Source organism: Papilio xuthus, unplaced genomic scaffold (assembly GCF_000836235.2).
Source record: "Papilio xuthus unplaced genomic scaffold, Pxut_1.1 DF826933.1, whole genome shotgun sequence".
Classification (NCBI taxonomy): Eukaryota; Metazoa; Arthropoda; class Insecta; order Lepidoptera; family Papilionidae; genus Papilio; species Papilio xuthus.
The window spans coordinates 2,120,614-2,133,226 of record NW_013531716.1 but is presented as its reverse complement, the minus strand read 5'-3'; the positions used below and the strand labels follow the sequence as shown (position 1 = coordinate 2,133,226).

Genomic DNA, 12,613 nt, shown 5'->3' with positions numbered 1-12,613 from the left:
GTTTCAAAATGTCTATAATTTTAGATGACGTTTCATATGGAATTTTGTTCGTACAATAACAATAAAATGACGAGTGTACCGTGACTAATTTGGCAATTCACATAAACTGCACTTTGGTACATTGATTCGCACTATTGATATAAAATGCGGTAGATATTTTACTCATAAAAAAGTATTTATCCGCATACTTTGTAATATTTATACGTTATTTTACCAAAAATATTAAAATTAAATTAGACAATTAGCAAATTCCTTCTAATTGCATTGTTTGGTATGTTTTAGTGATTTGAATTTTATTTACGATTATCAATCTTTTTGAGGGTATTTAGTTTTAACAAAACACCTTTATAATTTCAGTATTTACATATTCTTAAAACATTTAAATCAGTGTTTAAAAAAAAACAAAATACAAAAGTAAGCTGAACTTTCCTGGTATCGTGTTTTTGTAATCTTGGGGTGAAATAAGTTTAATTTCAAATATTTATTTACATTACTAACTTTATAAGATAACTGATATTTCTTTACAGAAATTATTACCGACAACAACATATATGGATAAGGTTATTTTTTAAGTGTATAGAAGCGTTTATGCTGAATGGACTTGTATAAAAAAGATCGTAACGTCTGGAATCAAGTAGTCGTGATCGAGAGAGCACAGTGAAACACGTCTGTGTTGCGGACGAAAAATGAAATACTTTACTTTGTTTATTTTTGGTAAGTTCATCTTTGTTTTATTTTTGCTTTTTACGGATCCTAATTGAGGTTATTTACCTTTCCGTTTTCTTATGTTGTTTACAAATATTATTTCCTTGCTATTCATCTCGTTAATTAACATTTGAGTCATGTCTTGTCTTTTATGTTCAAATAGTAATCTAAAATGAACATATATAAAGATTACTGTCTAAAGTCATAATTAGATTTTACGGAACGAGTACAGTTTACAAAATTAAGATCTTATAAACAAACTACTCAACAGGAAAGTGCAGATAAACATGTTTGGGACGACGTCATGATATACCATCGCCTTGATTTTTGTTAATTCAAGGAAGACAAAAATAATGCGCTGAATATAGAATTATTATTGCCTATTCTGAGTAAAAAATTGTGTCTCGAAAAAAAATATTTCATTTTTAAATATTTTTATTTCTATTACATTACGTATAGAATACGTATGACAGTTATATCTCGCAGAGCACCTAGCATTATAAGCTAACAAGGTAATCTCCCTCTAAGGTCAATAGTATAACAACGACCTCGCTCTTATAAGGTTTATTAAATAATTGGTATAAATAGAAGATTTTATTTTGAATTACACTCATAGAAAACTATGGATAGATGAATTGATATCGGTTTTTCGGACTAAGGTTATTGGATGACGCGTTCGGTAGGTAGTTTGCTTGCATTATTATCGTTACTTATATTAAACAGGAAATATTTGACTGTTTGGTTGTATTGAGCAGGCTCCAAAACTACTAAAGCGATTTGAAAAATTCTTTCATTGTTGGTAAGGTACAATAACCCCAAGTGCCATAGGAATATTTAGATTTTTTAAATCATCATCTTACTGGTCGGATTCCAGCGGTGCTAGTGGTGTCAGTGTCCTGCCGACCCGACAAGCAGGACCTGAAACAGTTGAAGGCGGAAGCGGCGCGCAAAAAGGCCTGCACCCAGGACTGTAGCAGCGCAAAATTTGAGCCCATCTGTGCTGGCAAGCAGGGCGAGAAGCCTAAGTCGTTTGGCAGCGAGTGCGTCATGAATAACTACAACTGCGAGCACAAAGACAGTAAGTATTAAAAGCCATTTGATTTATAGGACGCTCGGAAAATGCAAGCTTCTTTAACAATTGCGTGGTGATCCGAATGTCCATGGGCATCTGATCAATTAGCATTAGGCATAGCAGCATCCTATATAAAAATCAACCATGCTTTTTATACGTGATACTTTGCTTTGTTAAGACATGATGCCAAAATGACAACGAACTTTCTTCCAACAACAAAAGTTATTTTTATAAGTATATTCTAATCTGCGTGTTGTGGTCACATCGTGAGAATTTACTGCGTAGATGTCAAATTACTGATACTTAAAACACGAAGAGATAAGTGTTCAATTTACTCCCACACAGGCTTAAAAAGAGATCTAGACAGCCACTTAAGAAGTAATCATGTCAAGCATTATTATTAAATTCGGAGATGTCGTAATCTTTCCGGTTTTATCTAGATTTATGTGTCCCAAGTGTTTTTATCTAAGTTGTTATTTGAACTTGATTAACGTCGATAGTGATGGCTAAATATGGTAACTTATACTTAAATTGAGACATTATGGACGTCTTGGGTCGATGGACGATACTTATCGTGAGTTTCTGAGACTAAAATCTTTGTACAATCACCTATAACAAATAAACGGAGATTTCGGTCTCAGAAACGTACGGTTAGCAATTTCATGATAATGAGTTTTATTAATCAATATATTTTTGGAAAGTCTAGCCATAGGTTCCTGACACTGAAAGTCTGCGTTTAAAACATATAGTTACTCTTGTTTGGCAAAGATAATGACAGGGATGACGACGATTTTGGTATCGGTAGTCACCTATTGAGTAATTTTATGATTACTTTACCCTTAGAGTATATTTGTAAATCAAAGTACATTGAATCTCAGAGAACAAGTGCGTCAGCATGTATCGTGTCTGCGATATATTTTTTCTAATTTAACACTTTAAATTCATTCGCATTGTGTTGTGTGACCAGGAGAGCATGACAAATGACGTAATCGCCATGAGCCTCGCCTTTGTTAGTCGACCGGATTCTGAGTCACGGCTGCGTTCGGCTTTAACACTATAATTACCACATCCCCGTTAGACTGGTGTAGACAAAATGCAAAGTTTTATTCGCTTACTTACAACATGAAACATTAATATGTAGGTAAGGAACTAACCGTGGGTTTCTGATACCAAAATCTCTGTATAAAAATATCGTCATCCCTGTCACTTCTTTGACATAACAGAGATAACAATGTTTGAAACGGGTATTTTGGTATCAAAAGCTCGCGATAAGCAGTATTTTAAAGTAGGAAGAATAGGGTAACATATTTAAATTAAGACTATAAGATAGCTACCGTCTTAGTCACAAAAACACATTTACAAAATATGAGGTTCCTTTCATTCACTAGGAAAACAGCAGAGATGGAAACCAATGAAACACCTACATGATTTATGTTACTGTTTTTTAATAATACGATGAAACTTCTAGTTGTAAAGTTAGTTGTTTTATCTAGTGTAATAGTAATTAGTAGAGTAATTATTAGTTGTAATTTAATATTTTTTTTCTTTTTCCAGCATTGCATAAGATCAGCAAAGGTGAATGCCCTGGGTCGGATGGTATCCGCTTATCTTAAGAATACAACTTCTGTTTCAAGTTACAATCGTTGTTGTAACGCATAGCTACGCTCTCTAAACATTTATTTGCTTATTTTTTTTTATTTAGAGCTTTTATCAAAGTAACTGTGATGTAACTAAGCAATAAGAAATGTAATATTACAAATTTTAAAATTACTTATTCCATGAACTTTGACCAATGTATTTTCCTCGATCATACTAATAAAATTTTCAGATTGTGTTTTTTATTTTTACTTCTAGTGTACCTTATTAACAAAAACATTGTTAATGATAGAACTAATTTCTGTCCTGGTCCCTGTCCTACGATTGTAACATAAAATTGTTACATTGAAATACAATATCACTTGCTATCGTTTATAATTGTATTATTAATCTTGATAATATTATAAATGCGAATATTTAGATGGATGGATGTTTGTTTGAAGGTATCTCCAGAACTTCTGAACTAATCTTGATTAAATTTGACATACATATAGAACATAGTCTAGGAGAACACATAGGCTAATAATTATGATTTTTTTTAATACCACGCGGACGAAGTTGCGGGCGACCGCTAGTCGTATATATAATAAGTAGTTAAACCATTAGTTATTGATTCATTAATATGATATTGTAAACAGGTCATGTTTACATTGATTTGCTCAGCAAAAACATGTTTACTGTAAGTAAGTAGGGCATAAAGTAAACAACAAAATACTGCAGACTGTATGGCGCCCGCGATAATTGATTGAAATAACGATTTAAACTAATGTTAGTATTATCATTGCTCATTTAATTTTTCATACTAGAAATATGAATTTCAAAGTAACAGCCCTTAGGTGGGTGATAGTGGGAAAAAAAGAAGAGGGTTCACAAGATGAACAAGAATAAGAAGAACCAAGAGTTTGAAATTTATTTTCCTAGAAGCATACAAACAAGGAAGCGCTTCACTTGAAGTTACTTCACCATTCGTAAAAATTTGTAGAGTTATAGTTGCTTACCAGTTTTGTTTCTTGAGAAACTCAATATTTATATTTTTTTTAAATCCTGCGACATAGGGCGCTGTCATTAACAAGCATCTTTGTTTTATGCAACGACTGCAACTTATAGCTTTGTTATAAAACTTACTCCGCTAGCACAGCGACCTAAAGTTAGTATTGGCCTTCAACACAAGAGATCGCCAGCGTCGCCTGACCTGTGTCATCATGCCAGTCGACTGCTTGGAGACATCGCTGGTACATTTCCATACCACGGCCTCTCCTGAGGTATCTGTGCCGACCGACGGGTCGACGGCAAGTCGGCATTCCGTGATACCATGATACTCTGTCAAGTCTTCAGAGGCTTTAGCTTCCTGCTTGATGTTCAATCATATAAACAATAAAATCTGTGTAAAAATAATAGCTATGAAAATTGATTAAAGAATGCGTGTGGATCCATTTTATTGGAAGTGGAAGTGGACTTTCCGGATGAGAGGATGCATGGAAAGGTAAGATATTTTCTTTCTGTGTATCTTCTGCTCCGTCGATTTAAAGTAGGCAACGCATATGTAATTGCGTATGTCTATGGGCAACGGTCACTTCGCTATTTCAGCGATTTCAGGTGGCCGCTCGCTCGTTTATCGCCTTTTGATATAAAAAAATAAAATAAAACAACAAAGTGTTAATCAAAATTTATTGAAGTAAAAACCTTAACATAATATGTGAAAACAGGATATGTTTTATTGAGCGAATAAGAAAAAGTTTGAAGTGTACTTTGTACAATAAATAATATTTAACCTATACTACTTATATCTTAATACTACTGGTAAAGCATTGCCAACAATATTTGCAAATAATCGGTAATATTTTCTTTCTTAAGAGTACTTTTGAGCAATGCTTTCTAATTTTTTTCTTTAAATTTTAATATGTATTTTGTTGTTTATTTTTCTAATTATTTTTAATGGAAGCTGCTAAAACATATTTAAAAAAATCGATACATTGATTTGCAATATATTGTCAGACATTTTGGAAAAATTGCCACATAAATTACGGATTTTTAAAACTATGTTCATTTTTATTGAAAAAAAAAATAAAGATGATGAATTAAGTTTAATCATCAAATGTTTCTAGAATTATAATATTAAAGGCAATCACTTACTTCATAAAGAATGTAAGAACTTATTGACCATACATAAAGACCGCAGTTTAATAAAGGCGGAATAAGACTTTTAAAATTTTATAAACTAAAGAAATTACTTTTAACTTTCACAATAATACAATATTTTTAAAAGTTTGTTTTAGTTTAACGAAACCTAAATTAATTTTGACAAAATTTTCCTGTTGAATATAGTTCCACAAGGATCTTACGACAGTCGAAAAATATGTGAACTAACAATGTCATCTTGACAGCGTCATATTTTGACCAATAAGGAAGCGGCAGCTGCACGCGATAATGTTGCCATTTTATATTTTCAAAATTCAAGCAAATGTCACGTGTGACGCTTTAAAGTAAAGTTTTAATTGCTTTTACCAGGACCATGGGTATGATGAAGCTATCGTGCAAGCAATCTTTATTAATTTTAAGCATTGCTCATGCTTAATAAAATAAATTTACCTTGTACTTTTTTTAAACCTTAAGTTGTATTATTTGTGTGGATAATCAATTTAAAAAGTACGCACTAACTTGCTTACAAATTGTTGTATTTACCATTGGCGAATTTCGGTAGTTGCAAGGAAATTTTTGCTACTGGTAACACTAAAACTTATCACCCCTGTCAATGTCAAAAAACTGCCATAAGGTCCTTGTATCATTATAATGAAGGCGGTTAATTTCTATAAACTAAAATGAATGTTCTTTGGTTTATAATGAACATCTTTTTCTTAACATTCACCGAGACTGGTTATCGCGTAATCTGCAAAGAAAAGAATCCTTATTTATATGTGAAGCGAAAATATTATAAATTGAACGATAATATTTTGCTTTTTACGGAATCAGTGAACTTAGCTGTTAAATCTCTCACCAATACATTCGTCTTATAATTTATTAGAAGTTATTGATTCGTAAGAGAAATAATAATGACATGACCACACAATAACTTTAGAACAGATAAAACATAATTTGTGTGCATGTTATCGCAAAGGGATGTATTTATGTAACTAGGATAAACGAGAAGAAAGCTATTAATAGTAATATTATCGAAGCCACAAGCTATTTATAATTTATCGTAAATTAGTCGGTATTTTTGGAACGAGATATCTCCAGAGGAATATTATTAATATATTTAGTTGATAAAAATTAGTTATGTGTAAAATTATGTATGTATGTTCGTTAAATCGTTAAATCTGACTAATTTAGATTTAAATAATGGTACAAGCCAAGCCACTGGTCATGACTAGTCTTGACATTTTCTGTTACTAGGTAGACGATAATTAAGATTACAAAATTCATTACCTAATGTATAATAGGAGTACTAGGGACAGTGAGATAGTTTGGGAATAAGGCTGTATGATATTGGGGGTGGATTAAGTTAGTCAAATAAAGTGCGGGTAAGTAATTTTATTATAATTGTATCTACGGGATGTGAAGTGTTAACGGGGTCATCAGCAGTCGGCAATTGAATAGTAAATAATGGTTAGTTCGCTGTACTTACATGTACTTTCGCGGCAAGACACGGCCTCCAGTTCACAGAGGGTTGCAAAAGTTCGCGCGGTGCCAGCCGCGTCGAAAGCACATACGGGGCCTGCAGGGGGCGAAGCGCAGCGGCCCGCGCATAGTGGCGGTGGCACCCCCTCTCGTACGCGCCCGTGGATCACCTGTACTGGGCTCTGTACTTCTGCACTCTTCTCTGTGACATATCTTAGATCTGCTATGTGTGCAGGCCTCAGAAAAGGTATGCTGGCAGCTTCTGTTACACGCCACACTGAAAGTAAATTCATTTTTTAAATTCAAGGTAAGCATTCAACAATAATTACAAGGAGTAATAGAAAACAATTTCTTATATTACCTCTTACTTCTTACTAATAATATTGATGGATGGCCGTTTGTTTGAAGGAATCGCCGGATTTCGATTTGGCATACATAAAGAACATAGACTGGAAGAACATATAGCCTACTATGTATTTTTAAGTTCGCGCAGATGATGCCACGGGGGACAGCTGGTAATATTATGAATGCGAAAGTTTAGATGTATGGATGTTTGTTATTTTTAGGTATCTCTAGAATAACTTAATAAATTTCCCTGGAATTTGACATAGCTCATGAAGATTTGTACGTACACATGTATGTATCTACATATTATATACAATTAAACTGGTGCATAAACAACGTGATAATACTTGTTTTATTCCGTTATTGTTTTAACGATATACAATATCAACATGACATTTGATTTGACCTTATATAATATAAACCTTTATGTATTCTAAAGTTTTCCTGTGATCTCATCTACAAATTACGCTTTTCAGTTCAGTTCAATTGTAAACAAGAGAATATGAGAAGCTATTGATTTAAATCACAGATAAACAAATGTTGTCATCAATAAATATATCGATGACAACATAAGTATCTTAAAGATGTTCTGATGTGGTCAGAGTTCAAACTGGCTGATAATAATTTAATTAAAATGAATTGTTGATGTTATTCAACTGCAATCAAAAAAACATTTTTAATTTTTATTTTTATTCTTTAAATTAAGAAAACAAAATTGTAAACTGTCAGTATAAATTATTTGCGACGAATTGTTTTTTTCTGATTTTCTTGATATATTAACTTGAGAAAAATCAAATCTAATTCATTGATTCAAATTACATTTCGCAGCTCCTAAGTAAGTAATAAAATCAGGGAAGTACTAAGTTTGGTAGCATTAATTAGACTATAAAAAAGGTTGTAATATTGTCCGACCCTAAAAAGAAAGCCTAATTTTGATCGGAAAAACGCAAAATTAGTGGTAAGCGTGATCCAACGTATTATAAATATTTCAATATTTAAAATCTCGTTTTTATCTGAGTTGAAATTATTTATCCCTAATATGTTTAATTGTTATCATTTATTCTCTGTAGTGGTTTCCGGAAAGTTGGCGCAGATAGTGAGCGAACGTCCTCAATTGAATCATCAGGATATCCTCATATCAGTTAAGTTCTCACGCCCAATTAACTTGCTAATATTTGATCTAATAACAAGATAACGTCTTATGAATGTTAAGGTTTATGCCAGCTTAGGAAAGGAGGTATTGTATGAAATTTGATACGATTAAGAAGGAAAAAGCGAAGGATTTTTTTTCATACATCATCTTCTCCGTGACAAACAAGCCACATAAACCTTAATGTTTTGGTTTAATTTGTCGTCTACCCTACTTTGAAGAAACAAATTAAAATTAAAAATTTATCTATTTTTTTCATACATATGTAGGTATTAGAAATTATTGTACGTGTGGTCAGCTCATGTCCCCGCGGAGGAGATCGGAGCCTACCCAAGTTAGGGGTGGCTAGGCCATAGTCCACCACTGGTTAACTTAAGATATATGCAGGTTGCACCACATAAATTTTAGCCCGGTCCAGTCGACCGTTTAATAACTGTATTACTGACGCTCTCAAAGAAGAAAATCGAGACAATCTCGTGCGAAGACGTAAGAGCTAGGAGTTTAAATAGCAGTGCACATTGTGTGATTGGTTGGTCAACTCGTTTGCGACGATAACCTGCGGATCATTTTCTGTCGCAGCTGCGGCGGTTTCTTTGTTTAAGAGTACATTGACGCATGAGGCTTCTAACCCACAGCCATAAAAGTGATCCAAATATAATTATGATGTCTTGTATGGATTTAGTTTGTTCCAGTACCCTATTACCAAATATGCTTAGAGAGCAAACCTAAATGTAACGCGGAGCAAACTTGGAGGTCCATATTCTTTACGTGTTATTTCTTTCGCGTTATTTTTGGCTATAGTTTCGGTTTGTTTTGGCGACTGTACTAAAAGGGATCAGGCTTTTTGCACATTTTGCTACTCATCTAATTCCGTTCTTAGTAAACTTCGTGGAAAAAATATTAATTTCCTTAATATGTAAAGACATCTCAACTTTCAATTTATATAAAAGAAATTGCATAAATAATAAATTGTAATAACCAATTTACAACCGTTTAATTTTTTTAATATTCACCAAAGATTATGCAAAAAAAATATAGAATAGTTACATTTGCAAAGGGTTGCATTTCGGCGAGTTTTTTACAAATTAAGATTTCTTATATTGCTGTTACTTCTGAGCGCTTGTTATGTTCCATTTTTAGAATAGGACTTGAACAGATAAGGTCTGAGACGTCAAACAGTCTCGCAGTTACTTCGATGTGATTGGCGATAAGTTCAATGTCTTACGATATCGTAGAACTCCACTGTCGTGAAATATGTATCAAAACATATAGCCATCCTTTACATTCTCTCTGACAAAACAGAGACAACAATATTTATGAATACAACCTCAGTTAAAGATGTTACAAAACAAGAATTATTCAAGTGGCTTAATGTAAATATTAACCAATAAAATTTTATTTACTCGTTTCTTAAATTACAATATAAAGTCACCTAGTAACAATACAAATCAATAAAAAAAATTGGAGCCAATTCAATGCCAACATATAAACAAACAATCAAATCTTTCCTCTTTATAATATTATAGTACAGATAGTATAAATAAACGCGTAGTCATAGAACCGACAATAAAAACTTGCTAAATATATCGGTTTAAACAATTTTGTTAATATTTTATTTCTTAGGAACCACCAAAGTAACAAACTAAAGATGATTTGATAAAGGTATCTACTAAACTATAAGAAGTGAATATTTTATATATTACTAGCTGTCTCCCGCGGTTCCGTTCGTGCGGAATTAAAAAAAAACTAATTTTATTGCCTCTGTGTTCTCACAATGTGTTCTATATGTATGCTAAAGTTCATCGAGATCCGTTCAGCAGTTTTAGAGATACCTTCAAACAAATCCATCGATCCATGTAAACACTCGGATTTATATATAAGTAAGATGTAGTTTATAACATGTAATTACCTGCCTTAGTAACCTTAAACATTTTATACTTTCCTTTTATTTCATTTGATTACAATATAAATATATTAATAAAATACTCACCCGTAGTAAGTAACACGCACAACAAAATCTTATCGCTTATCATTTCCACTTAATTGTGGCCAAAGAACAGGTTAGCACAAAGATTTTTTATTGTTTATTTTTTAAAATATTTGGCACGCGATCGTTTGGCTAATTAGTAATTATTGGGATATGTTGATTGGAATAGAGTTGGCGCTCCACTGCACCAGTGAGAGAGCGCTTGAGGTTTGAACAGCGGGGGATGGGGTGGGGAGGGTGGAGGGGGAGGAGGGAGGTGATAACCTCTGTCTCTCCGGAGGACGTGCTGATAACAGCTTTGCATTTCAAATGCGAGCTCGCAGACTTTTGAAAACTTCGTAAACTCTCATAATCTCTTAACATAAAAATCGTAAACGATTTATTCCCCTCGGCAATGTTAGACAGGTTCCTTCGAGGCAAGGCCAATCTACAACACCACCAAAACATAAACTTGTTTATATTACTTGTAATTGCATACTACGAAGCTTAAAAATCAAGTTGAGTCATTTTCATTGATTTTTTGACCTTTGTAATGTCTTTTTCTCTGACAAGGAAATAATTGACCTTTTGCAGGTCAGTCTCTATATATTATTATTCCATGACATTTATAATTTTAAGTCATTTTTAAATGAAGGTTTCCGTTGTGTTCCTTGGAGATCCAGGAACCTTCTTCTATTGTACCCGAGTATAGTCACCGCGGGGGTTTTAGTGGATCAAATCCCACACAACCCTGTTTTCCTCCCTGAAGGCAGGGTAGGGTATCTTTGTAAGACTTATCTCCGACACTAAAAAAAAATGAAATGGAAAATGTAAAAAATGACATCGTAGTAATTCTAACGAAGCTTCGATTTGGATGAACAAAGCGATGGGTCACTATTTGTTCATTTCGCGTGAAGATGTCATCAAAATGTCAATGTTTACCCAAGCTTATTTATTTCCTCAGTTAAAATGACTTTTTTTGGAATTACCGAACTGTAAGGCCTGAAAATCCAAATTTATCCTCAAGATAACGTGTGATTAATATGTTTGAAAACTTTTTTTTACAGGGCAAGTCCAAAGAACCTGCAATAAGGAAATAACAGGAAAAATCGTATTTAATTACAGCGTATACGGACAGCAACATCAAAATACGTAATAAACTAGCCAGCAGAATGAGACAATTGCAGTTTATAAGCAAACTTGTAGTCAGGTCAGCTCAGTAGTGCGAAAATAATCAACTTGTGTAGACATTAAATATTATAAAGCAAAATGAATAAACTGTTTGCTGTTTTCCTTATCGGTGAGTATATTTTTAGGTTTCATTTTTGTAATACATTATGTTTTTTGCGTGGAATTAAATAAAACCACATATTTTTCAGAATATAGGGAAGTCTGCGCACTATCTTTGACTACAAACTGTTTATATACATTTTTCATCCCTTTATTAAATTAAGATTACGATGTAATTTCCAGCCTCCATGGCCAGTGAATCTATGGCCATGAGTCACAGATTACGGCGGCAGGCTGTCACATCAAGTACTACAGCTGCGCCCCCAACCGCAGCGGCTCAGCCTTCATCTGGGAATGGGTAAGCCCGCAAGTATTGATAATAAAAGTATTGTTATAATTAGGCTCCTGTCAAAATAATTATCAAACCTATCATCGCTTACGAAAATTAAATATTTAATTTCAGTAGGTGTTATGACAACAAAATCTAAATATTGTTTAATTTACTAAGAAAAATTACGTAATTGTATGTTTGTTCTTCTTCTGACATCTTCATTGACTCAATTAGTATCTAGCGATTTCATATAAAATTCAGAAAACATTTTTGCGGTTGATGTTCTCACCGTGAGTTTCCAAGACCGGAATCCCCGTTTCAAACATATTGTTATCTCTGTTTTGTCAAAGATAATGACAAGCATGGCGATATGTTTCATACAGAGACAGAGAGAGAGAAAACACTGTTTTCCGAAATACATTTTAAAATAATTCAGGATTTGATTGATCAGATTAACCGGCGAGTCCGTCCACGCGGAATTATCATATTTCTTTTAGCCTATGTGTTCTTCCAGACTATGTTCTACATCTATGCTAAATTTCAGCGAGATCCATGCAGCTGTTCTGGAGATACAATCTCAATATTATCACATATAATCAA

General features: G+C 33.2%; 2 protein-coding genes and 1 long non-coding RNA gene across 3 annotated transcripts; 2 read left to right on the top strand and 1 right to left on the bottom strand.

Annotated features, from left to right (window-relative positions):
- The first annotated feature begins 637 nt into the window (after window positions 1-637).
- Window positions 638-3,611, top strand: LOC106122268 (uncharacterized). Its single transcript, NM_001311901.1, is given in 3 exon segments — window positions 638-714; window positions 1,580-1,783; window positions 3,332-3,611. Coding segments are annotated over 3 exon segments (291 nt in total). The 5' UTR covers window positions 638-686; the 3' UTR covers window positions 3,391-3,611.
- A 1,467-nt stretch (window positions 3,612-5,078) lies between these two features.
- LOC106122197 (uncharacterized) lies at window positions 5,079-10,630 on the bottom strand. Its single transcript, NM_001312703.1, is given in 3 exon segments — window positions 5,079-6,260; window positions 6,999-7,268; window positions 10,477-10,630. Coding segments are annotated over 3 exon segments (345 nt in total). The 5' UTR covers window positions 10,520-10,630; the 3' UTR covers window positions 5,079-6,228.
- Window positions 8,280-12,041, top strand: LOC106122199 (uncharacterized). The gene is made up of 4 exons (XR_001228086.1): window positions 8,280-8,294; window positions 8,407-8,477; window positions 11,520-11,752; window positions 11,926-12,041. It is a non-coding gene; the product is annotated as an uncharacterized LOC106122199 (long non-coding RNA).
- The last annotated feature ends 572 nt before the right edge of the window (window positions 12,042-12,613 follow it).